The sequence below is a fragment of the Lissotriton helveticus genome, chromosome 2_2 (genome assembly GCF_964261635.1).
Source record: "Lissotriton helveticus chromosome 2_2, aLisHel1.1, whole genome shotgun sequence".
NCBI classification, from domain to species: Eukaryota; Metazoa; Chordata; class Amphibia; order Caudata; family Salamandridae; genus Lissotriton; species Lissotriton helveticus.
The window spans coordinates 488,941,564-488,967,914 of NC_136060.1; the positions used below are offsets into that span (position 1 = coordinate 488,941,564).

At 46.5% G+C, this 26,351-nt stretch overlaps 1 protein-coding gene across 3 annotated transcripts in view; it reads left to right on the forward strand.

The window, feature by feature from the left end:
- LOC144821563 (plasma kallikrein-like) overlaps positions 1-26,351 on the forward strand; it is a 276,797-nt gene that overhangs the window by 182,229 nt on the left and 68,217 nt on the right. For all 3 annotated transcript variants that reach the window (XM_078678747.1, XM_078678749.1, XM_078678748.1), the window contains one exon: positions 6,519-6,625. In XM_078678747.1, the coding sequence (XP_078534873.1) occupies positions 6,519-6,625 (107 nt within the window). The remainder of the gene's footprint in view (positions 1-6,518; positions 6,626-26,351) is intronic.

Below are 26,351 nucleotides of genomic sequence, written 5' to 3' on the forward strand. Positions count from 1 at the left end.
TAGTTACTGCCTCCTGCCCATTCAGTGACAGTGGGTCCTGTTGTATTTCTATAGTCACTGCCTCCTGCCCATGCAGTGACAGTGGGTCCTGTTGTATTTCTACAGTCACCTGCCTCCTTCCCATGCAGTGACAGTGGGTCCTGTTGTATTTCTATAGTTACTGCCTCCTGCCCATGCAGTGACAGTGGGTCCTATTGTATTTCTATAGTCACTGCCTCTTTACCATGCAGTGACAGTGGGTCCTGTTGTATTTCTATAGTTACTGCCTCCTGCCCATGCAGTGACTGTGAGTCCTGTTGTATTTCTATAGTCACTGCCTCCTTCCCATGCAGTGACAGTGGGTCCTGTTGTATTTCTATAGTTACTGCCTCCTGCCCATGCAGTGACAGTGGGTCCTATTGTATTTCCATAGTCACTGCCTCCTTCCCATGCAGTGACAGTGGGTCCTGTTGTATTTCTATAGTCACTGCCTCCTGCCCATGCAGTGCCAGTGGGTCCTGTTGTATTTCTATAGTTACTGCCTCCTGCCCATGCAGTGACAGTGGGTCCTATTGTATTTCTATAGTCACTGCCTCCTTCCCATGCAGTGACAGTGGGTCCTGTTGTATTTCTATAGTTACTGCCTCTTGCCCATGCAGTGACGTGGGTCCTGTTGTATTTCTATAGTCACCTGCCTCCTGCCCATGCAGTGACAGTGGGTCCTGTTGTATTTCTATAGTCACTGCCTCCTGCCCATGCAGTGACAGTGGGTCCTGTTGTATTTCTACAGTCACCTGCCTCCTTCCCATGCAGTGACAGTGGGTCCTGGTGTATTTCCATAGTCACTGCCTCCTGCCCATGCAGTGCCAGTGGGTCCTGTTGTATTTCTATAGTCACTGCCTCCTGCCCATGCAGTGACAGTGGGTCCTGTTGTATTTCTATAGTCACTGCCTCCTGCCCATGCAGTGACAGTGGGTCCTGTTGTATTTCTACAGTCACCTGCCTCCTTCCCATGCAGTGACAGTGGGTCCTGTTGTATTTCCATAGTCACTGCCTCCTGCCCATGCAGTGCCAGTGGGTCCTGTTGTATTTCTATAGTTACTGCCTCCTGCCCATGCAGTGACAGTGGGTCCTATTGTATTTCTATAGTCAATGCCTCCTTCCCATGCAGTGACAGTGGGTGCTGTTGTATTTCTATAGTTACTGCCTCCTGCCCATGCAGTGACAGTGGGTCCTATTGTATTTCCATAGTCACTGCCTCCTTCCCATGCAGTGACAGTGGGTCCTGTTGTATTTCTATAGTTACTGCCTCCTGCCCATGCAGTGACCGTGGGTCCTGTTGTATTTCTATAGTCAACTGCCTCCTGCCCATGCAGTGACAGTGGGTCCTGTTGTATTTCTATAGTTACTGCCTCCTGCCCATGCAGTGACAGTGGGTCCTATTGTATTTCCATAGTCACTGCCTCCTTCCCATACAGTGACAGTGGGTCCTGTTGTATTTCAATAGTCACTGCCTCCTGCCCATGCAGTGCCAGTGGGTCCTGTTGTATTTCTATAGTTACTGCCTCCTGCCCATGCAGTGACAGTGGGTCCTATTGTATTTATATAGTCACTGCCTCCTTCCCATGCAGTGACAGTGGGTCCTGTTGTATTTCTATAGTTACTGCCTCCTGCCCATGCAGTGACCGTGGGTCCTGTTGTATTTCTATAGTCACCTGCCTCCTGACCATGCAGTGACAGTGGGTCCTGTTGTATTTCTATAGTCACCTGCCTCCTTCCCATGCAGTGACAGTGGGTCTGTTGTATTTCTACAGTCACCTGCCTCCTTCCCATGCAGTGATAGTGGGTCCTGTTGTGTTTCTATAGTCACCTGCCTCCTGCCCATGCAGTGACAGTGGATCCTGTTGTATTTCATAGTCACTGCCTCCTGACCATGCAGTGACAGTGGGTCCTGTTGTATTTCTACAGTCACTGCCTCCTGCCCATGCAGTGACAGTGGGTCCTGTTGTATTTCTATAGTCACCTGCCTCCTGCCCATGCAGTGACAATGGGTCCTGTTGTATTTCCATAGTCACTGCCTCCTGCCCATGCAGTGACAGTGGGTCCTGTTGTATTTCTATAGTCACCTGCCTCCTGCCCATGCAGTGACAGTGGGTCCTGCTGTATTTCTACAGTCACTGCCTCCTGCCCATGCAGTGACAGTGGGTCCTGTTGTATTTCTATAGTCACCTGCCTCCTGCCCATGCAGTGACAATGGGTCCTGTTGTATTTCCATAGTCACTGTCTCCTGCCCATGCAGTGACAGTGGGTCCTGTTGTATTTCTATAGTCACTGCCTCCTTCCCATGCAGTGACAGTGGGTCCTGTTGTATTTCTATAGTTACTGCCTCCTGCCCATGCAGTGACCGTGGGTCCTGTTGTAATTCTATAGTCACCTGCCTCCTGCCCATGCAGTGACAGTGGGTCCTGTTGTATTTCTATAGTCACCTGCCTCCTTCCCATGCAGTGACAGTGGGTCTGTTGTATTTCTACAGTCACCTGCCTCCTTCCCATGCAGTGATAGTGGGTCCTGTTGTGTTTCTATAGTCACCTACCTCCTGCCCATGCAGTGACAGTGGGTCATGTTGTATTTCTATAGTCACATGCCTCCTGCCCATGCAGTGACAGTGGGTCCTGTTGTATTTCATAGTCACTGCCTCCTGACCATGCAGTGACAGTGTGTCCTGTTGTATTTCTATAGTCACCTGCCTCCTGCCAATGCAGTGCCAGTGGGTCCTGTTGTATTTTTACAGTCACTGACTGCCCATGCAGTGACAGTGGGTCCTGTTGTATTTCTATAGTCACCTGCCTCCTGCCCATGCAGTGAGAGTGGGTCCTATTGTATTTCCATAGCCACTGCCTCCTGCCCATGCAGTGAACGTGGGTCCTGTTGTATTTCTATAGTCACTGCCTCCTGCCCATGCAGTGACAGTGGGTCTGTTGTACTTCTATAGTCACCTGCCTCCTGCCCATGCAGAGACAGTGGGTCCTGTTCTATTTCTCTAGTCACCTGCCTCCTTCCCATGCAGTGACAGTGGGTCTGTTGTATTTCTACAGTCACCTGCCTTCTGCCCATGCAGTGACAGTGGGTCCTATTGTATTTCCATAGTCACTGCCTCCTTCCCATGCAGTGACAGTGGGTCCTGTTGTATTTCTATAGTCACCTGCCTCCTGCCCATGCAGTGACAGTGGGTCCTGTTGTATTTCTATAGTCACTGCCTCCTGCCCATGCAGTGATAGTGGGTCCTGTTGTATTTCTATAGTCACTGCCTCGTGCCCATGCAGTGACAGTGGGTCCTGTTGTATTTCTACAGTCACCTGCCTCCTTCCCATGCAGTGACAGTGGGTCCTGTTGTATTTCCATAGTCACTGCCTCCTGCCCATGCAGTGCCAGTGGGTCCTGTTGTATTTCTATAGTCACTGCCTCCTGCCCATGCAGTGACAGTGGGTCCTGTTGTATTTCTATAGTCACTGCCTCCTGCCCATGCAGTGACAGTGGGTCCTGTTGTATTTCTACAGTCACCTGCCTCCTTCCCATGCAGTGACAGTGGGTCCTGTTGTATTTCCATAGTCACTGCTTCCTGCCCATGCAGTGCCAGTGGGTCCTGTTGTATTTCTATAGTTACTGCCTCCTGCCCATGCAGTGACAGTGGGTCCTATTGTATTTCTATAGTTACTGCCTCCTTCCCATGCAGTGACAGTGGGTGCTGTTGTGTTTCTATAGTTACTGCCTCCTGCCCATGCAGTGACAGTGGGTCCTATTGTATTTCCATAGTCACTGCCTCCTTCCCATGCAGTGACAGTGGGCCCTGTTGTATTTCTATAGTTACTGCCTCCTGCCCATGCAGTGACAGTGGGTCCTGTTGTATTTCTATAGTCACCTGCCTCCTGCCCATGCAGTGACAGTGGGTCCTGTTGTATTTCTATAGTCACTGCCTCCTTCCCATGCAGTGACAGTGGGTCCGGTTGTATTTATATAGTTACTGCCTCCTGCCCATGCAGTGAAAGTGGGTCCTGTTGTATTTCTACAGTCACTGCCTCCTTCCCATGCAGTGACAGTGGGTCCTGTTGTATTTCCATAGTTACTGCCTCCTGCCCATGCAGTGACAGTGGGTCCTATTGTATTTCCATAGTCACTGCCTCCTTCCCATGCAGTGACAGTGGGTCCTGTTGTATTTCTGTAGTCACTGCCTCCTGCCCAAGCAGTGCCATTGGGTCCTGTTGTATTTCTATAGTTACTGCCTCCTGCCCATGCAGTGACAGTGGGTCCTATTGTATTTCTATAGCCACTGCCTCCTTCCCATGCAGTGACAGTGGGTCCTGTTGTATTTCTATAGTCACTGCCTCCTTCCCATGCAGTGACAGTGGGTCCGGTTGTATTTATATAGTTACTGCCTCCTGCCCATGCAGTGAAAGTGGGTCCTGTTGTATTTCTACAGTCACTGCCTCCTTCCCATGCAGTGACAGTGGGTCCTGTTGTATTTCCATAGTTACTGCCTCCTGCCCATGCAGTGACAGTGGGTCCTATTGTATTTCCATAGTCACTGCCTCCTTCCCATGCAGTGACAGTGGGTCCTGTTGTATTTCTATAGTCACTGCCTCCTGCCCATGCAGTGCTATTGGGTCCTGTTGTATTTCTATAGTTACTGCCTCCTGCCCATGCAGTGACAGTGGGTCCTATTGTATTTCTATAGCCACTGCCTCCTTCCCATGCAGTGACAGTGGGTCCTGTTGTATTTCTATAGTTACTACCTCCTGCCCATGCAGGGACCGTGGGTCTGTTGTATTTCTACAGTCACCTGCCTCCTTCCCATGCAGTGATAGTGGGTCCTGTTGTGTTTCTATAGTCACCTGCCTCCTGCCCATGCAGTGACAGTGGGTCATGTTGTATTTCTATAGTCACCTGCCTCCTGCCCATGCACTGACAGTGGGTCCTGTTGTATTTCCATAGCCACTGCCTCCTGCCCATGCAGTGACCGTGGGTCCTGTTGTATTTCTATAGTCACTACCTCCTGCCCATGCAGTGACAGTGGGTCTGTTCTATTTCTATAGTCACCTGCCTCCTGCCCATGCAGAGACAGTGGGTCCTGTTCTATTTCTCTAGTCACCTGCCTCCTTCCCATGCAGTGACAGTGGGTCTGTTGTATTTCTACAGTCACCTGCCTCCAGCCCATGCAGTGACAGTGGGTCCTGTTGTATTTCTATAGTTACTGCCTCCTGCCCATGCAGTGACAGTGGGTCCTATTGTATTTCCATAGTCACTGCCTCCTTCCCATGCAGTGACAGTGGGTCCTGTTGTATTTCTATAGTCACTGCCTCCTGCCCATGCAGTGCCAGTGGGTCCTGTTGTATTTCTATAGTTACTGCCTCCTGCCCATGCAGTGACAGTGGGTCCTATTGTATTTCTATAGTCACTGCCTCCTTCCCATGCAGTGACAGTGGGTCCTGTTGTATTTCTATAGTCACCTGCCTCCTGCCCATGCAGTGACAATGGGTCCTGTTGTATTTCTATAGTCACCTGCCTCCTGCCCATGCAGTGACAGTGGGTCCTGTTGTATTTCTACAGTCACCTACCTCCTTCCCATTCAGTGATAGTGGGTCCTGTTGTATTTCCATAGCCACTGCCTCCTGCCCATGCAGTGACAGTGGGTCCTGTTGTATTTCTATAGTCACCTGCCTCCTGCCCATGCAGTGACAGTGGGTCCTGTTGTATTTCCATAGCCACTGCCTCCTGCCCATGCAGTGACCGTGGGTCCTGTTGTATTTCTATAGTCACCTGCCTCCTGCCCATGCAGTGCCAGTGGGTCCTGTTGTATTTCTACAGTCACTGCCTCCTGCCGATGCAGTGACAGTGGGTCCTGTTGTATTTCTATAGTCACCTGCCTCCTGCCCATGCAGTGACAATGGGTCCTGTTGTATTTCCATAGTCACTGCCTCCTGCCCATGCAGTGACAGTGGGTCCTGTTGTATTTCTATAGTCACCTGCCTCCTGCCCATGCAGTGACAGTGGGTCCTGCTGTATTTCTACAGTCACTGCCTCCTGCCCATGCAGTGGCAGTGGGTCCTGTTGTATTTCTATAGTCACCTGCCTCCTGCCCATGCAGTGACAGTGGGTCCTGTTGTATTTCTACAGTCACCTGCCTCCTGCCCATGCAGTGACAGTGGGTCCTGTTGTATTTCTGTTGTCACCTTCCTCCTGCCCATGCAGTGGCAGGGGTCCTGTTGTATTTCTGTAGTCACCTTCCTCCTGCCCATGCAGTGGCAGGGGTCCTGTTGTATTTCTGTAGTCACCTTCCTCCTGCCCATGCAGTGGCAGGGGTCCTGTTGTATTTCTGTAGTCACCTTCCTCCTGCCCATGCAGTGGCAGGGGTCCTGTTGGATTTCCTATAATCACCTACTTCCTGCGCATGCAGTTACAATCGGTCTTGTTGTATTTCTATACTCACCTGCCTCCTGCTCCATGTAATGATAGTGAGTCCTTGTGTGTATCCATTTTTCTAGGTTTTCTTGCTATCTGAAGGGGCGTACCTCTGACTTACCAGCAACAGTCCAAATTAATTCAGAAACTGTCAGCGGCTTTTCCCACTCCTACCACGGCGCCCAGAAGCGTGAGTAACACACATTCACCAAATGTGCAAAGCGACTAAAAGTAATTTTTGAAAAGTATCTGACATAATGATGCATTGTACCAAGCATATAGGCATACATATGTAATCTCATGCACACTCACACATATATATCTACCTATATACATACTAGCAAGAGGTAATATATCTACACCCCAATGCATATATTTATGCATCTTATCATCAATGCAGACACAGAGCCCATTCACACTTTCACAAGCAGAAACGTCTGCATGTGTACCCATGCATACACATAAACACACATACACACACACACAGATATATTCAAATCAATACATAGACACCGGGATAATATATATGTTCACGGACAGCTGCAACAGGCATTAGCAGGAAAACATGCACAGGCAAACACCCACATACCCAACCACACAATAAAATGAAATTGTAAATTCTGCCTCCCCAACAAGCCCCTGGTCTGAGAGCTGCCCTAGTGTATGTGTGTTGATGCTCCAGCCACACTCTAGAGATGCAGGATTTTACACCCAGATGGCCTCTTTATGGTAGAATCCTGACTCAAGGAATGATCTGTGTGGCAGCCAAGGAAGGCACTTGTGATACCTACAAGGAGGTTTAAGACCTCTGTGATATACTAGGCAATTTCCTTACTTCTTTGCAACCTGTTACACTGTGTTGTTAGTATTCAGGTAGATAGATTGGATGGCACTGTTGTGTGTACACTACGTGAATTATGTAGGGCTGCTAACTACTCGCATGTTGAGCCGTGTAATGGACCCGCACTTGATCCTGAGAGCATGGCCTGTTCTATTTCTACTCAGCCTCTTAGGTGGCCACTCTGGTGTGTCATTCCTCCTTCCACCTTCTCTTCTATAGAAGGGGATCTGAAAATAGGAAAAAAACATAACCCTCAGCGGCCTTTAGCGCACTGCTCTCATTTGCACAATAATCAAATACTTAACACGAGCAATAAAAAAATGGCTGTTTATGGCTGTTAATGGCATGAAACATTATTATTTCTCCTTGTTGTTTGCTCCGAAAACTTCTCAAAACTCACCTCTTCCCGCAATAACCTTTCCTCTTCTGCTTCTATCCTCAGGTGTTTGTCCGCAATCTCAGCGCTGGGACGCTTCCGGGCAGCCATGCGCTATAGAAGTCCCATATTCATTCATTCATTCATTCATTCATTCATTCATTCATTCATTCATTCATTCATTCATTCATTTCTAAGGCACAATTGATCACTCTTTCACACAACAAAGCAAGACAACCTGCTGCTCTGCACTGAGTGAAAGGGAGAGGGCAGGATTGTGCCATATTAGGAATATATGGCACATTCTTGCACAAAAACAATCCTCTGAGGCTTCTTCCTCTTTCTAAGTGTGCTGCACAAAATAATACACTTAGAAAATGGAAACAATGAGGATAAATAAACAGCCAGATTCATCATTGTCCCGTTTTGCGAGTCCTTAATAGCGATTATTAAGGAATCGCTATTAAGGACTTGCAAAACGGGATTCATGTAGGAATAGCAAAAAAAAATTGCGATTCCTACATCTTCCTTATTTGTGATTAGCAAATTGCTAATCGCAAATAAGGAATAACTCCCATAGGAATGAATGGGGAGTTATTCCTTATTTGCGATGAGCAATTTGCTAATTGCAAATAAGGATGCGATTTCAAGGGTGCCAGGGGTGTCCAAAGGACACCCTGTAGCACCCCTGAAAAGCAACTGTACACAGGTGTTGCGCACACACATGTCCAAAGGACATGTGTGTGTGTAACATACAACTTAGAAAAATGCACTAAAGTGCATTTTTCTAATTTTTTGCTATTTACCACGAAGTCAGACTTTGCGGTAAATAGCGGCCAAATATTGCGAATTCGCAATTTAAAAATGGTTGATGGATTGCATTTAAGGAATCTGAAATAGAGATTCCTTAAATGCAATTCCTCGCAATTTTGCTATTAGCGATTTTTGCATTTGGGATGATGAATCCCAAATGCAAAAATTGCCCTCGCAAAGGGCCGGATTCTCAGAATCTGGCCCTTTGCGAGCCGATTTTACATTGATGAATCTAGCTGTAAGTGTTTTGCTCGAAACATGTAAATAGGGAATTTCTCTGGAACCTGTTCCTGTCAGATTTCAATTACTCTTAAAGGATATTCTGTCCATTTTTTTTAAATTCATCTCTTCAGCTAGCTTTTACCTGATCTTGTTTAAGGCAGCCAAGTTCTTTCTCTCTTGAAGAAGCCTTTCACAAGTCCTCCTCCTACCTCAAACTACCACCCATTCACTCTTTTTCTGGATTTTCTGGAAGCTTTTTGTTGCTTGCCACCTTTCTAACTTTCTTGAATCTTGGCGGATGCTCTGGTGGTTTTTGTCCTAGTAGCGGGGCCCGGTCTGTTCTGATTTTGGGCCTGATTTAGATCTTGGTGGATCTGGCCCGCCATCACTTTTCTGTCAGTCTCACGGTCCGCCTACTTGGCTGTTCGCCCGCTCTATTTAGATGCTGACAGGTCCCTGGACAAAAGACCGCTGACTCTGCCAGATTTTCCCTCCGGCATCAACGGTCTCATATGCAAAAGCTGTTGTCGGAGGGGGTCCACCCAGGATTAACCTCAGGCTAATAACAATGTGCCTTTCCATCGGGACAGCTGTGGAGGGGATACCTCCATGTAAATGTCATGGTACTTATAGAGCGCACTGTCACCAGACGGTCACCTTGCGGTGTCGCCTAATCAGCTTCCTGGTGCTGATACTCATACCGCTGTGGAACCCCTCCTGGCTTTCCCAGTGAAGTGTTCACTCCTGGGCACCCCCAGGGTGAAGCCAGGCAACCTTAGCACTGTTGGGGCGGTGTGGAGGCTAAGCAAGCTATTGCCCAGAGTTGCAGCGTGGGGCCCGTGATTAGAATAGGCACCGAGGCGAGAATTAACAGGTGCGAGGAGATTGAGCCCGAGACCCCACCGAGGCGGGAATCGAACCCTGATCCCGGACCAGACCTCTGCATCAGGGTCTGCCGCTCTAACCATTGAGCCACACTCCTCCACACTTGAGTTGGCTAAATTGGCTAAATTGAAGGAAATGAAGGAATGACTTACCATCTTGAACCCCCATTGTCCAGTTCCAGGTCTCTGAGCTAATTTCCTTAACCATTCCATGCTCTCATACTGTTAACCAAGCGATACAAAAGGGGATGATGGACGGAGCGTTTGAGCAAATCAAACACTCACCCCCAGTCAACTGATCTGGGTTTAATCCATCACCATTCTTTAGCTCACTCAGCCACCCCAGTTCAGACATGGCATATAGCCATGTCTGAACTGGGGTGGCAGAGTGGGCTAAAGAATGGTGATGGATTCTTTAGCTCACTCTGCCACCCCAGTTCAGACATGGCATATAGCCATGTCTGAACTGGGGTGGCAGAGTGGGCTAAAGAATGGTGATGGATTAAACCCAGATCTTTTGACTGGGCGTGAGTGTTTGATTGGTTCAGATGCTCCGTCCATCACCCCCTTTTGTACCTCATACTGTTAACCAGCATGAGAGAAACGCCTGGATTTGTTGACCCTGGCTGGCCGGCTGCAATGAAAAATAATATGGTAATTAAAATATTTTATTAGCATTTTATTTTTCATGTTTGCTGTGCTGGCAGCAGGGTGGGCGATGCTCCTCCACCCTAATGAAGGCACCGCTGCTGACTCCAGGCCCCTTCTTTTCTTCTTAATACGCTTTTCCACAATGCTCTGCTAGATCTTAAAGCTTCTTGTCTCTCTTGTTAAGCCTTTCAGTTTTCTTTTTTCTGTTCTGAGGCGACAAGCAATGTTGCTTCAACACGCTGCGTCATTTTCAAAACGCGGGGATGCCCCATATTAAAAAGAATATAGTGCATCCCTTTGCCCACCTACAAAAGCTGCCCAGCGCCAAGGCAGGCACCCTTGTGGCATGGTGCAAGGGTGGCTGCGTTGCAGGGGTGATTTTGTTGTGCAGGAAGGGGCACCTTCCAGTAGATAAACGATCATTAATGGTTTTTACTCCTCCTGTGTGTGCTGCAGAATTCAGCACACAATGAAAGAACAAAAGACGAGGAGAAAGAAAAGTATTTCTTCTCGTTACACCACATTAACGCTTCCTTTTGAAAGGCGTTAGTTTTTGGCGCTGCCTCAGATTAACAAATCCTTGTAAATCTGGAGCAGTGTCAAAAACCCAAGGGTGCGCTGCCAACACTACAGCAACAACCATCGGTTGCCCAGTTGCCGAGGAAAATTGGCTTCAAAGGGCCTTTTTTACAAGACTGTGTTAAGCCACGCAAAGTGGCTTAGCGTGGCCTTGTAAATATGGAATTGCATAGAGCACCACTGGAGCGTCAATAAAAGTGATGCTCCAATGGCGCGAGGGCCTTGTAAATATGCCCCTGGGTGTAATGTTTTTTTGTGTGCACAGTCGTTTCCTTGTGTACTTTTATATTGAAGAAACATTGGGTACTGAGCTGTGTTGTGTGAAGGTTCTGCTATCTGGGCCTGAGTCCCCTTCGTCCTATTCCTTCTTTTGACACAAACAACACTCCCTCCAAGTCCTTGGTTGGATTCAGATTGTATTATTGCAATAGTCTTTATTTGGGTATTAATGTCACTTGTTACATTCAAAATCACGCGGTTCAATTGGTTCGTCTCTGCTCCAGTCATATACATCCCATTTTGAAGACTCTGCATTGGTTATCCTTTCAGGACATACAACTTATGTATGTTTCTTGGCTCTATTTATCAATTTTCAACACGTTTCCTCTGCTTTCCTCCTACTAACTATCTCCCTAAGAGACCTCTCAGTTTCACGCAACCACTCATACTTTTAGCTCCAAAATCCTGCAAAGTCCAACTTGGTGGCCGATCTTCCTCAAACCTGGCCTTGCCCTTCAGAATGCATTGCACTGGACGTAAGATCCATTTCCGGACAACATTATTTAGACAGGAAGTTAAAACCAATCTGTTCCATAAGACCTATTATTAGTCACACCCCATGAGCCATTTATGTATCTACTTTTAGCACCAAAGTCTCACTAGGTGTTGATGCACATCACCCTTACACTAGTTCATGGCCATGCGTAGCCATACGCATGCACAGACTGGTCGACGTGTCAGTCTTAGCGTCATCTTCCCCCAAACTTTTTGCCTTATTCCTACATTGTACAGTATAAACCGTGCACTTCACATCTTGAAAATAAAAAAGAAACATCACATCATTATCATTAGCATGTATATACGGGCCAGCATATTAAATGGAAGGATGTACGACGTTATAACGCATACTTTTACTCCGCAGACCATTACAACGCGACTTTTACTCCGCATACCGTTACAACGCATAGCGCCTTGGGGCGCTGGATAGTGGTAAGTATAATTTACTATTCTAACTCCAGTCCCCGTGGACCCTAGGGAAGGTGTTGGATAGTAAATTATACTTATTCCCTATCCTAGAGCGCCCCCCAGCGCAATGCGTTGTAATGGTATGCGGAGTAATGGTCGCGTTGTAATGGTAGTGCGGAGTAAAAGATCCGTTGTAACGGGTGTATACCTAAATGGAACCATAATAAATTGGAGAGTAAGAGCGAAGTGACTGCCAGATGTTTTTAGGCCTGGAGTTGGGTGGTTGCATTGCAGTGTATGTGTCACAATTTATTAAGGGCCAGATGTATCAACACATTTCCCCCTAGACACAGAATGGGCAAAACCCTTTGATACGTCAGACCCTAAATCTCATATCCAGGCCTTAACTGTTGGGACTACTGGGCTGCCCCAGTGCTTAGAAACTAGTCTCTTGGCGAGGAGCAAGGCGATGGCAGAGAATCGACGAACACCAGCATTCACTGGTTTAACCTAGCCTAACAACGCCATTAATGGGGAAGGGGTTAACTCAGAGTCAGTCATCAAAGCAAGACGGTGAAAGACTTCTACCCAATATGCTAATATTGGTGCACAGTTCCACGCTAAATGAGAGAAGTCCGCATGTTCGCGTTTGTGCCGATGGGTGCAAGAGATTAGCCGGACTTGTTCACAGCAATAGGCCCATGTCTTATCTGACAGAGAGTGTCCAAGATCCCCTTCCCATGCCACACGTGCCCCCATCCACACCAGCAAAAACAACAGTTGATGGACAGAATGCAGAACAATGTCATACATTCACCCCAGTACAGAGATCTGGGCCTAAATCCATCGTTTTTTTGCACTCCACCCCAGTTCAGACATGGCTATATGCAAATCAGCCTTGACCCTGTGCCTCATGGGAACAGTCCAGCCCGAACTGCCAAGCCATGTCTTTCCTGGACCGGAATCAAGCATCCTAGGACCAGTTTCTGGCTATCAGCCTTCTTCAGCCTGGATAGCTTGACTCCAGTGGTGTGGAGAGCATGGGACTCACGTCTGAGCATACCCATCCCACTCGGGGTGACAAATGCAAAACAACAGGTGATGGACAGAATGCAGAACAATGTCTTACATTCACCCCAGTACAGAGATCTGGGCCTAAATCCATCATTGTTTTGCACTCCACACCACCCCAGTTCAGACATGGCCATATGCAAATCAGCCTTGGCCCTGTGCCTCATGGGAACAGTCCAGCCCGAACTGCCAAGCCATGTCTTCCCTGGACTGGAATCAAGCATCCTAGGACTAGTTTCTGGCTATCAGTGACTGGAGTGTAAGGGCTAAATGATAGAGTCAGGCGACAAAGTGGGCACTACTGGTAGATGTAATGACAAGTGAGAGCGGGGGGAAATCCGCTGTTTCTGCCGCAGAAGCTTGAAGTGCGGCAGTTTTGGAGACACGTATCCTGTGTAGGAGGAACCTGTCCATATGGGACACATCATGGCCTTCTGCAAGATCCGCAGCGGATCGCAACTGTGCGTTACGGAATAGGTCACCTAAAGTGTGTAGCCCACATGGGGTTAGGGTTCTCTTGGTTAATGTTGCCGTAGTCTGGGATAGCCATGGGTTGTCCAAAAGAGGTATATGTGGGGAGTAGAGAAGGTCAGAAATCAGATAGTGACATAGTTGAGTCCAAGCCCAGTATATTTATTTATTTGTATTTTATTTATGTTGTCTGAAGTGTCTAGACAGTGCATGAGGTATAATAACGGAGAGGGAATGCGGGTGAGCCTGTGACCACTCCGGTTCTAGATATTGAAATATTGTGTCCTGATTGTACCAAAATAAATAAATAATACAAATATAAGCCCAGGGCACCAAATCCCCCATGCTGATAGGGCATTGTCAATGTCTGCCAACTGATGCGTGGCTGCCCAACAGCCCAAACTAGTTCAGTAAGCATGCCCCGCAGCGTGTCCAAAAATGTAGAGAAAGTGGAATGGGAATGTTAAAGAAAAGATATAAGAAGCGAGGGAGTACCACCATTTTAATGATGGTGATTCTTCCAGCGACTGACAGGGGGATTGTGATCCACCGGCCAATTTGAGCCAATAATCAATCAATTGCAGGCACATAATTGAGCCGAATAACCTCAGCTGAATTTCAGTGCAATGAAAAATCCCATGTACCCGGGCACGGGGGGTACCCGGGTAGGGAAGATCAACATACCAGCACAAGGGGAAATCGTGAATTAAAAGGGTCTGTTAGTGGAAATAGTTCAGATTTGGTCTAATTTATAACCAGACAATAAAGCACCCCAAACCTGTACAATTTCGCGGAGGAGTGGAGGGAGGTAAGTTTCAGGGTCCCTGACAAATAGCAGAACATGGTCTGCATGTAGTGAAGCAAATAGGGGACCTTGATGAAATCTAAGCCTCCGTTGTAAATGGCGGTCCTGCAGATGACGCACAAGGGGGTCCATAGCGATGATAAACAGTAATGGTGACAAAGAACAGCCCTGTCTGGTTCCCCACGATAGCGTAAATTGATCTGTGAATCCGCAATTTACATGGAGCTGAGCCACTTAATTTGTAAATAGGACGCAAACAAGATCAGAGAAATGTTGGGGATACCCAATTTGGGTAACATGGCATATAGGAAGAACCATTCTAGGTATTCAAACTCAAACTTTTGCTGTGTGAAGTAATATCTCTGCAGCAGGAATTATTAATTGCAAAGACCGTGAGAAGCTTTACAGATGTGGATCGACTTGAAACAAAGCCAGTTTGAAACTGGGATATTATTTTGTCCACCAGGAGAGAAATACAAGTTGCAATGATCTTAGCTAAGATTTTATTTCCTTAATTTAGCAAAGATAAGGGTCTGTATGAGGCACATCTGTAAGGGGGTTTGCCTGGCTTAGGGAGCAGAGAGATAACAGCCTCCTACATTGTAAGGGGGAGTGATCCACTAGTCTAAAGATTCTGCATAACCTCCAACAGATGAGGAATGAACTTTGGCTTATATGCTTTATAAAATATGCCTGATAGGCCATCAGTGCCAGGGGCACGGGTCCCGCTAAGGTCATCTATGGCCTGAGAGACCTCATCCGCCGTAATGGGCGAGGCCAAAAACTGCAGCTGACTGTCTTCAAGCCAGACCATGGCTACTGTGGACAAATATTCAGTGAGGACATCATCAGAAGGGGGAGAACGGGTGGAACATAAATGAGAGTAGTAGAAGAAAAAAGTAGTGGTAATGTCAGTGCTAATTGTAATTTATGTACCGTCTTCTAATTGAGGCTGTGTAATGAATGAAGATTGATTTTGGGGGCGTAATAGTCTAGCTAACGTTCAGCCTGGTCTCTCACCATCACCGTTTATCCGAGCCCATGCATATTTTACAAGATAGTTGGCCTCACAAGCAGCAAGTTCTTGAAACTCTGCAAGAAGTTTCACCCTCTGTTGTAGCGGGGGGTCGCCTATCAAGACCTGTGTATCAAGGTCCTGCAATGCTTTCTTGATAGTCTCAAGTTCCTGGCAGATGGAACAAAGCACCCCAAACTTAAGCGATACAAGTTCCCCAGATACACATTTTAAACGCCTCCCAAAGTGTGGCATAGCTGGATATCAAGCCAGTGTTTAGCTGAAAGTATTCCACTATGGCGTCTCTGATCTAACTTCTGAACACGCTGTCGTGCAAAGCCTCTGCCGGGAAGCCCTAGGGTGCATGCACTCGCGTGGCATTGGAAATGGAAAGAGTCAGAAGCACCGGTGAGTAGTGCGAAAGAGTACAGGGAAGATGCTCAATGGAGAGGACATTCAGTGAAAGGTTGGCAGATTTTAAAGTTTTTAGAGTTCTCCCAATATTGAGGCTTTTATGGTTTTATATACTTGTAAATTGTGTTAAAATGAAATGTGGTCTAATTATATTATCACTATGCGGATCCAAAGTATTATGTATGGTTTATAGACTATGGTCTAAATAAACACTGTTTATCATCATCATCATCATCAGTGAAAGATTAGGGAAAAGATACCAATGATCTATAAATGACCAGGTCCTTTTCGGGTCTGACTAGAAAGAGAATCCTTTAGCAAGGGAATGTTGGGTATGCCACACATCCGCAAGCAGGAAGGATTGTAAAAGATCAGTGAGTGCCTGTACAGAGTAGGGTTTGGTGACCCGTCGTGTCTAAAGTTGGGTTCAATGTAAGATTTAAATCTCTGCCTATTAAAAAAGTGTCAGAGGAAAGTTGGGAGATGTGTGTAGATATACTGGGGAAAAAGTCTGGTGTGTCTATATTTAGGGCATAAATGTTCACCAGGAGTAGGGTCTCTGTCCCCAGAGTTCCGGTCACTAGTAGGTATCGGTCTTCAGGGTCCACAACTACGTTATGCACTTCAAATGGTACTGCTTTGTGGACTAGGATACACGCCCCTCTAGAGTAAGTACTATAATTCACGAAAAAACGATTGCCTCCCCAATTGGATGCAAACCGATTAGTTAACTTAAGGGCATAGTGAGTTTCTTGTAAAAATGCCACTTGGATAGCATGTCGGGCAAGGTAAGATAGCACCTGTCATCCTTTTCGAGGGTTGGACAGCCCTCTCACATTCCATGTCATACATTTCAACTCTACCCCAGAACTCTTAGCTTTCAATGTCATCAAGACCATGGATATTTGTGTGAATGTATAGCAATGTACAGAAGTTCCCTAAGGCTGTCTTGCATAATCAATGCCCTGTGTAGAACAATCATCAAACATGAAACACGTAACCACCCAATACCCCCCACCCACATCGGATAACAAACCCCCCAGTATCAGGTGAATCCCAACAGTTTCCCAGCAAACAGTACAAAATCTTTTTGATGGGAGGCAACACTCGAAGCAGACCGTCAGAAAAAACTCCTGGGTTTGACGAAAACATGTACAGCCAAGTGTATCGAGATATAAAAAGGATACAGTGAATAGCCCAACATTATACAACATGGGGGCACAGTGTCAATCAGCGATCGATTTACATGAAAAGTGGTAACCAGTTTAGTGATAAGTAGCGAGAGGAAAAGTTACAAGCATTTGCAATGCAATAGGTCTCGCATTTGCAAGAGTTTGAGCTATTGGCATTGTAAATATCAATGTCTTTTCTTTATGTGTTTTGAAAACCTGCAAGCGGTGCACTTTGTACTTATTGTCCTTGCTTAGGAGAAGCAAGGCTGGCAGTTACTGCACCTCTTACTGCCAGCCTTGCTTTTCGTAAGCAATGAATAGAAGCACAAAGTGCGTGTTTACGCACCGCTTGCAGGTTTACAAAGCACCTAATAAAAAGCATTGTCATTTACAAAGCCAATACCTCAAACTCTCACAAATGTGAGACCTACTGTATTTAATGTTACACATGCAGGAACACAAGTCCTAAAATGAGAAGGAAGAAAGTTAACAGAACTAAATATACTATTGCACTTCACAAGGGACAACTTGTGATCTCTGCACATGAGTATTTAATTATACAGTGGAACCCAATATTTGGATGTATTTTGTCTATTCCCATTGCAGCTTTTAATTCGAATGAACCTCCATATTTTGACTATTGATTCATCCCTAACTAGCCGCCATGCAATGCAAGTACTGTGACAATTAAATGGACGCCGATAAGGGCCATGCTGGCTGGCTCGGGCCGCTGCATTGGATTGCCATTGGATAAATCACGGAAGGAGCTACGTTGGGGCTAAAAAGGCAATGCTAACTGAGGTAAGGAATTTAGAAAGAGTAAGCAGAATGAAGGGGCAATTAAGTTAAGGCAAAACTGGAGTAAAGCAGCTTGTGTAAGAGAAAAGGAACTGCAATAGGCATGGTTGAGCAGCAAAAGGGTGAAAGTGAAGATTGCATTACTTTCACTGGAGCACAGCAAAGAAGGGCAGGGTAACAGTAATGGTGCAGCAGACAAGAGAGGCTCCGAAGCTGTCTTACGTTCCAGTACGAGCCCATCTCCGTCAGGCTGCTGAAACATGAGCTCATAAGATTATGATGAAACGTCCGGATGGACCCTTCGGGCTCACAAGAGCACGTAGCCACCAAGCCTTGGCCTGCTATGTGCAATAATGAGCTCTCTGGGTGGGCAACTCCTAGTGGTTGTTGTCTTCACAGGCATTCATTAGCAAAGCTGAAACCAGGCCAGCTCAGGCCACGAGGATATTGGAGCACTACAAAAACAAAATAACTCAGGCTGCAAACTCTGACTCTCATGGACGAGGTGCCATTTATTGTTTTCAGGGCCTGTAGTTGTTGATTAGCACAGGCTGGCAGCAAATTGTATTTCCTGCTGCTGCGCCCCCCGTAACGGCCCCTCAATACTCGAGAGGAGGAGGGGTGGAATGAGGGAGAGGCGGGGGTCACGCCCCCAACCAGATGGCACACTGCATGCAATTAAGTGCGAGCGGAGTGACACTGTAGTTAGGCATCGCTGCCTTGGGACTACATGGAAGAGACCATAGGGCCAACAGCAATCAAGGAAACAACAGCAATACCAAACTTAAACCAATCACGAGGGGCAGGAGAAATTGCATGGAGGTGAACCCAATATACAGATTACTAAAGTCTCGCTCAGACCGCGCATGCGCTGCCAAACACGAGACCTAAAAACAAAACACAAAGATGGTTATATCGTAGTTTAGCGTTCACAGGTCTGTGGGAAGTGAATGTGGGGAGACAGCCACTCTTCTGCCAGCAGAGGAAACAGAGCCAGGTGGATGCTGTCTACAAAGGCTGGACGCCTCAGTAGGTGAATCGAAAATGTGGGCTTTGCCATTTCGGTGAATGCGCAACTGCACCAGGTAAAGCATTGCATATCAGACGTTTGCCTTTTGCAATGTTCGCTTTATGTCCAGAAATTTGCAGTGAGCTTCTTGTACCAGGGCAGTGAAATCAGGGACGAAGGCATGTGTCATGCCCTGGTGTTGAACAGTTCCCTTGTCTTGGGCCAGGCAAAGAGCGACGTCTCCGTCATGGTAGTTGAGGAGCCGGGCAATGATTAAACATGGAGGGGCACCAGGAGCTGATCTATGTGCCAGCTATTGATGGGCATGCTCTACTGTAAATGTTGATGAGAAGGCATCTCTGCCAAACAAATCTTCTAGCAGTTACTCCACATATGCACCCATGGGGCCCGTGTTAGTGGATTCTGCCACTTCAGGTATGTGAAAATTACTCTGGCGCAATCACGCCTCATAAACTTCTGTCTTAGCAGCTATCTTTTTGAGGAGTCTGTCGGGGCGCTTTAATCACTTGGCCATGGCGGATTGGGCATCTTCCATCTAAGATAGGCGCTGTTCAGCAGCCTTGATGCGAGTCTCATGCTGGTCCATGCGGCCGCACATATTACGTTATGTTATGTTATGTTCATTTATTTTTCTAATGCGCACAGCTACCCAGCAAGGGTTTCCCAGCACAGGTCCTGAAAGAAACTCTGAAAACCTAAATTAAAATTATTGGTTATGTCATCCAATCAGGCAGTCAATGTATATAATCATGCTTTGATGTTTTTATAACCAGCTCGCAGTTCTGCTATAATGGCCACTGCACCATGTGGAGGGGCGGCTCCGACTCAGCATTCCCCGGAGGGTCTCCATGTGTATGGACATCAGTCTCCTCATGCCGAGGCATCCTGGCTGCATCAAATGAGAGCTGGCATTGTTTAGCGTCACTGCGCCCCATCGCCTGGCAGGGGAGTGCTACACCTCAATGAAGGAGACCAAGCACGGCAAGTGGGGAAAGGAGTATGCTCTACCAGCGCGGGTAACACAGGTGATAAGCCTCTCCTGGGTTTTCAAAGAGGGCCTAAAGTGTAGCCTCAGGAGCCAGCAGCAAAGAGGGATCCGTTATAGTGTGATCCTGTACAGCAGCCTGTAAGCGTCGCTAATACATGCCACAGTGCCAGTACCAATGGCTCCTTCCCAGCTGTCTGCACTCGTCACTGTTCCCAAACAACCCAGATGGTGGATGGGAGCGGGCACAGTTGGTCACAGCAGTGATACATTTTACGATAAGGCTACATCCAGAGCAAAACAGGCACTCAACACCAATCAAGATCATCGGAGGATAGGGCTCACCGTTAGATATGCCTTACCGCCGCAGCACCCAAATATTGTAAGCAGCGTTGATCATTAGGCCCTGCCCAGCTGAGGCAAGGATCAGCAGTAATGCTTATAAAAATGAGGCACTCACCGCCGCAGCCCAAAATCAGCAGTCCAGTTAATGATGCAGGCCATATTTCACATTGCTGTGAAACAGCTCCGGCCTCTAGTGCAGTGCAGCGGCCCGCACGTCCGCAGCCCCGCCCACAGGCTCTCCCCCGACTCCTGTCATCGCGAGGCCTCAGAGGGTCGCGTCAGGCCGCCGATCACACCATTTTATTGTGCCCACAAAAAACCTGACACCATAGCAGGGAGGCATGGAGTTCCAAACACCTCCTGGGGTGGAAACCTCCAAAATCTTTTCTTACTTCAAAGCTGGCACCAGCTATAAAGTTTAGACCTTCTGACCCAACTCTTCAGTTCATCTCTGGACCTGTGGAAGACTCAGAGGGACTGCTATGTTGGTCTGCTGCAAGGAGGACTGATAAACTGCTACCCTGCTACTCTGCTGCCCTGCTGCTTGAGTGAAAAGGACTGGACCTTGGTGGGCTTGCACCCAGGACAACCAGAGTGACTCCAAGGGCGTTGGACAGAGCCGCAGAGACAATAAAGGCTCCAACCAACTTGTAATCAGCACCTGGACTCTGCCTGCTGTGAGTCTTGCCCCGCAAGTGGTGCCACCCATTCCTAGACCCTTGGAGGTGGGTCTAAAGGTGCTTTGCCAGTCCCCCTGTGATCTTTTGGTCAGAATCTCCTCCCAGCCTCACACTGAAACTGCTTAAGAGCAACACATCCCCAACGCAGGACCTCGCAGCGCAGCTCGCAGTTCATCAGAACCATTGCTGTGTGACACATCCACAATGCAGATCTTTTAATCTCAAGCCTCTATCAACGGCATCCTCAACGATGATGCAGGACCTCACTTCTCAAGCCTCGTCGACGGCTCTATTAAAACCACAACTGAGAGACCCATCTTCAATGTAGGATCTCACATTGCCAACCACAGCTCATCAGAACCGCTGCTGTGCGATGCATCCTCAACGTAGGATCTCACAGTGTTCAGGAACCAGGATTTGAGACACTATGCCCAGTGAGCCTCACTGGGTCCCTGTATCCGGCCCACATATGATGGCTTTGCCTGAACTTGTGACTTTTTTCCTGGTCTGGCATGACCAGATAACCACAGTTGGTGCTTTGTGTTTTACACACTATTTTCACTTAAATCTTTAAAATTGCAGATCTCCGGTCCTCCTGTTTGGGTTTTTGTCATTTTGGTCTAATACATTATAACATTTCACTCTACTGTTTTTTAATTGGTGTGGGGTTTTGTTGTGTTGTATTTTCTTTTTTTTTTACTGTCTGGAGTACTACATAAATACTTTACACATTGCTTCTAAGTTAAGACTTACTATTTTTGGACACAGCTACAAGAAGGTTGAGCACAGGTTCATTTCATGTTTGCTTGTGACTTCACCCTGACAGGAATTGTTGTTCCTGCTTTAGTAGGGTTCCTCCTTCCTCAAGCAGTATCCCAATTTGCTACACAGACATTAACAAAATTGTGGATGTATCTATTTTAAGTCAATGCATGTCCCCATTTAGGTGCCTACACTTTTGATCTCATCTTCAGCCAAGCTGAAAGGACAGTCTGAAAAACAAAGTAACACATGGCCTGATTCACAAAGGCAAACTTACACTGTTGTGTGAGTTTATTTATAATTTTCTATTCACAAGGTATACCTTCCTATCTTTGTATGTGCCCCATTCTCTTCCCCGACTGTGGAGCCTTTCCAGACATAAACTTACTATTAACTCGGAGTTTGTGAATAGCAAAAAAATAGTAACCTTACACTGAAGTGTAAGATTATTTTTTAATCAGGCCCACAGTGTGGACACCAACATCTATTTTCAGTAATACCCAGACGAAGTGAGTGATGGATTTCAGTTAGAACATAAAGAGGAGGGAGAAGGTACTGTAATGTGTAGAAATTATATTCAACAGGGAAAGTCATAGAAAGACCAATCCATCAGAAGCAGGATAGGTATTGTGGCAGAACAGTCTTGGAATGATGCATTTAGATCACCTATGTTATTACATTTCCTTTCCAAAGCAGAAAAAAAGAAAATAGCTCAAGAGGGCAGAAAGGATGTTTACAAGAACATACCATGTGATAGGTCCATATTCATATTGGTAAGATGTGGTAGACCATTGAACAGTCTTAGTGGGTTCTCTTATCTCTCACTGTTGTGCTGGAATTGTTGCTTGTGTTATTAAGGAAACCATACAATAAGGTGGCTCAAGGGGAGCACATTGTCTTTTCCGACATGTTCCCAGCATCCTCGGACAGTGACCATTGTATCTCCTTTAATAAAGGCAGCCACATGGAGGGCCTGATATTTGTCTACAGGTCTTCTGAAGGACAACAGACATGCCAAGGTGTAGCTCCCTTGTGGTGATCATGGAGCATTTTCAAGAAGGTGTCACTTGATCCTTGGGTTTAGGGGATCTTGCTGGATTTATATTTCTTGGACTGAAGCATTTCAGGGGAGACAACCAGATGACCCACACATCAATCTATTTCCATCTACAGAATGGAAAGAAAATGTTTCAGATCAAGTCTTCTGGTCCCTTGAGGCTTGTTGAAGACTAGTCAGTTGATAGCACGGCAAAATAAAATAACTTTTGATCATGAGCACCTGGGCGCTTTTTGCCCAGTTACTTATTTTCTTTGATTGTGGAAGGGCTGAGTTTGTATCCAGTCAACGAGGAATGTGGTCCCATAACTTTCTGTGAGCTCTTGTGATTTTCTTGCAGACGCATCCTGAAGACCAATTAACCTTGGACTCATCTGCTTTCTAGCTGATGTTTTCCATTCTGTATAGATAAGTGAATCTTGCCTGATCTGTGTACACACTAATGTCTCTCATCTTTTTATTTGAAACCATGAACATCAAGGCTAGCATCATGCAAATCATATCCAATAATCCCTTAAGGTTTCATCTGCTGGGGGCACCTGGTGATGCTGCCTCTGGACCATTGCTGACTGCAAGGACATTCATCGCTGACAACCAGAGCCTTAAAGAATTCCTGTTGTTCTCATTTCCATCTTTCTCTGTTACTGTTCAGCAATATTTGATCCGCTGGTTATAGATTACAAGTCTTGCATGCTGGAGCCTTCTGCCAAACCACAGCTTTCACTATGGATCGATGTTTGTACAACCTCAGATCAGAAATCCTAGAGGAGTTATTGAGCCATTGACCTCCTCAAACCAGAATACTGTGAACTCTATCTTAGTGGAGTAGCTCTAGTTCTTTGAGGCTAATTTTATATATTGCAATCAGTCACCAAGGAGGTTGAAGGTAACAGCATGTGAAACAACTCCAAATTTACACTTTCTTCACTGGTTTTCCAGTTCTGTAAAGCATGTGTTATGCTGATTTGGCTAACACAGAAGAAAATATATCTTGGCATGACAATGAACCTGGACTAAATCCTGGCTCTTCTATGAAGGCTGGGATTTTCTTGCAGCCGAGATATACTTAGGCTGATGATGTCCTGATTTGTAAATGGAAAACCCCAGCTCAGTCTTTCCCAAGGTCTGCAACAATTCTCTGTATTTGCCTCGTGATAAATTGTCTGGTCCCTGATTATTTGTGCTTTTGGAATCAAAATGGCAAGTTGTTAGACCTGTGAGATTTAGGGCGGTTTTCCCCCTAAATTTTGCTTTCATACTCCTCACTTTCTGATCTCGGTTTTGCTGGTATTAGTACTCTGAGCACTTTACCAGTGCTAACCAGTGCTAAAGCCCATGTGTTCTCTCTACTAAACATGATAATATTGGCTTAGCCACAACTGGTTTATTTAATTTACTTATCAGTCCCTAGTAAAGTGCACTACATGTGCCCAGGGCCTGTAAATTAAATGCTACTAGTGGGCTTGCAGTACAGATTGTGCACCCCACTTCAGTAACACTTTAAACAGGTCTCTGGTCTGCCATTGCAGCCTACGTGTGCACTTTAAACTCCAATTACAACCTGACAAAGTAAGCCTTTTGAAAGGCCAACACCTTTCTTTTTAATACATATAAGGCACCCCTAGGGTAGGCACAGCCCAGAGGGCAGGGTGCAATGTATTAAAGAAGTTGTATATGTACTTTTAGGTTTTACATGTCGCAGTTGTGAAAAACTCTGAAATTCGTTTTTCACTACTGCAAGGTCTATATCTCCCGTAGGATAACATGGGAGTTACCTTATTGCATTTTATAAGTGTAATTTCCAAATGAGAAGATATAACTTAATCCAAACTTATAGCGCAGTTTGATTTTAAATTACATTTCTAAAAATGGCACTTTTAGAAAGTTGACATATTCTTGCTGTAGCCATTTGGTGCCTGCAGCTTGCCTCTGGCCAAATGACTGGGTGTGGTTGGCAGTTGGGCTCTGTGTATTCCTTGGAGACAGCCACACGCAATAGGAGCATAAGTGTGACTGAATAGGCCATCACTGGCAGGATGGGAGGGAAAAGCTGGACCCAGCCTCACTTACACCTGAATACGCTGTGTCCAGTCCCACCTGTAGATTGGCTGTAAGGCAACAACGTGGAGCACACTATCAGGAATAGATCAGGTCACATTTGGAGATGATGGGATTGCCTGAGTGGGTCTATATGACCGCACAGTCCATGGCTTCTCGGAAAGAGATTAAAGAGTGTCTGGAGCCTGGAACAATGGCCTAAACAGATGCCAGGAATGAGAGGGGAAAGGGATGTAGGAAACCAGCCTCTGATGTTCCCACGGTTTGGGTTGACGGGGCACCTGAGGACGATGCCCATGAGTCAACCGAGCAGGACATTGCCACCGTGGATAACCTGCCTTAGCTTGCTGGTCGACAAATTGGGGATGGGACTACAAGGGATGAATTCTGCAAGACGCAGAAAGAGTTTCCCCACTCCAGAGGGCTTGGGATGGCAAACTGAGGCCCAGACATCAGATGACACCTCTCGAGATCACCTAATCTATTGGGAGAATGATCTCCTCTAGAGCAAGACTAAGGCTCCTGGATCTGGGGCAACCGGTGTGCTGGTGGTCCCCTACTGTTACAGAACCTTCCTACTGATTTTGGCTCATGAGATACCCCTGGAAGGATACCTGAAGCAAGACATGACCTTTGCCAGGCTTTATGTCCACTTCTATTGGCCCCGGATGAAGATCGCCTCAGATGCATTCTGTAGGTCTCATCCTAACTCCCATGCCAAAGGGAAGTCCTGGAAAAAGCTTAACACTCCCTGACTTCATTACCTGCCATTGGCACACCTATTGTGGAAAAGTAAATTTTGCCATGTTATATGTGCCTACGTGTTCCCCATCCTATGTTATATGTGCATGATCGATATGCATATGTATTCCTCTCTGATCGATTAAAGACGCAATTACAGTTGTGTCCATCTCTAGTGTGCCAGTTTCCAGTTTTCGTGAAAGCAACGAATATCAGGCCTATGTAAAACCTACGTTGCCACATTTTACAGTGTGCACGTTAATTCATTGAATTGTCCCCGTTTCTAGGCCTCAAAAGGGCCCGGATTCAGATTCAGCTCCTGTCTCCTGAACCCTCTCCGAGGAGCGAAACAGCCCCCACCTGTATCCCTGACCCTTCACTTACTTCATGCCTCGCAGTGCCCGGCTCGGCCTGGCTCTGCCTCCCAGTCTGCCAAGAGTATGTTATGTTTCTAGTTATCAGTCCAGCCCTCCTTCTCTGCATTCCTAAGCTACTGAATCGCATCAATAGTTCCAGTCATGGTCTAGCCTTTATGTCTCCATGTAAGAGAAATACTGTATTTATATTCATAGAATATTCCTCGCACACACAATACATATGGAATTATGCATGCACCAGTCTTAGTATCAAGTAGCCTTTGCCCTGATAACTTTTGGATTCTATCAACATGTTCTCTAAACATTAGATACTAGATATGCTTAGGTACATGTCGCTCTGACACTCCAGACTTTAGTCTCCTCTTCTAGGGCAGAAGTCATAGCCCCCAGTTCTTCCTGGTAACACGTCATTGCCCATTTGCGCGTACCACTAGGTTAGAGGTCCCTGCTGCTCAGGTAGCCCCCTCCAGGTTTCCGCCCCGTTTATGACATATTCTGTTACGTTTACATCACATGTCTATGTATACGCCCTGTACACGCCTTCTTGTTACATCATTTTGCCCTTATCTTTCGCGACTGCTACG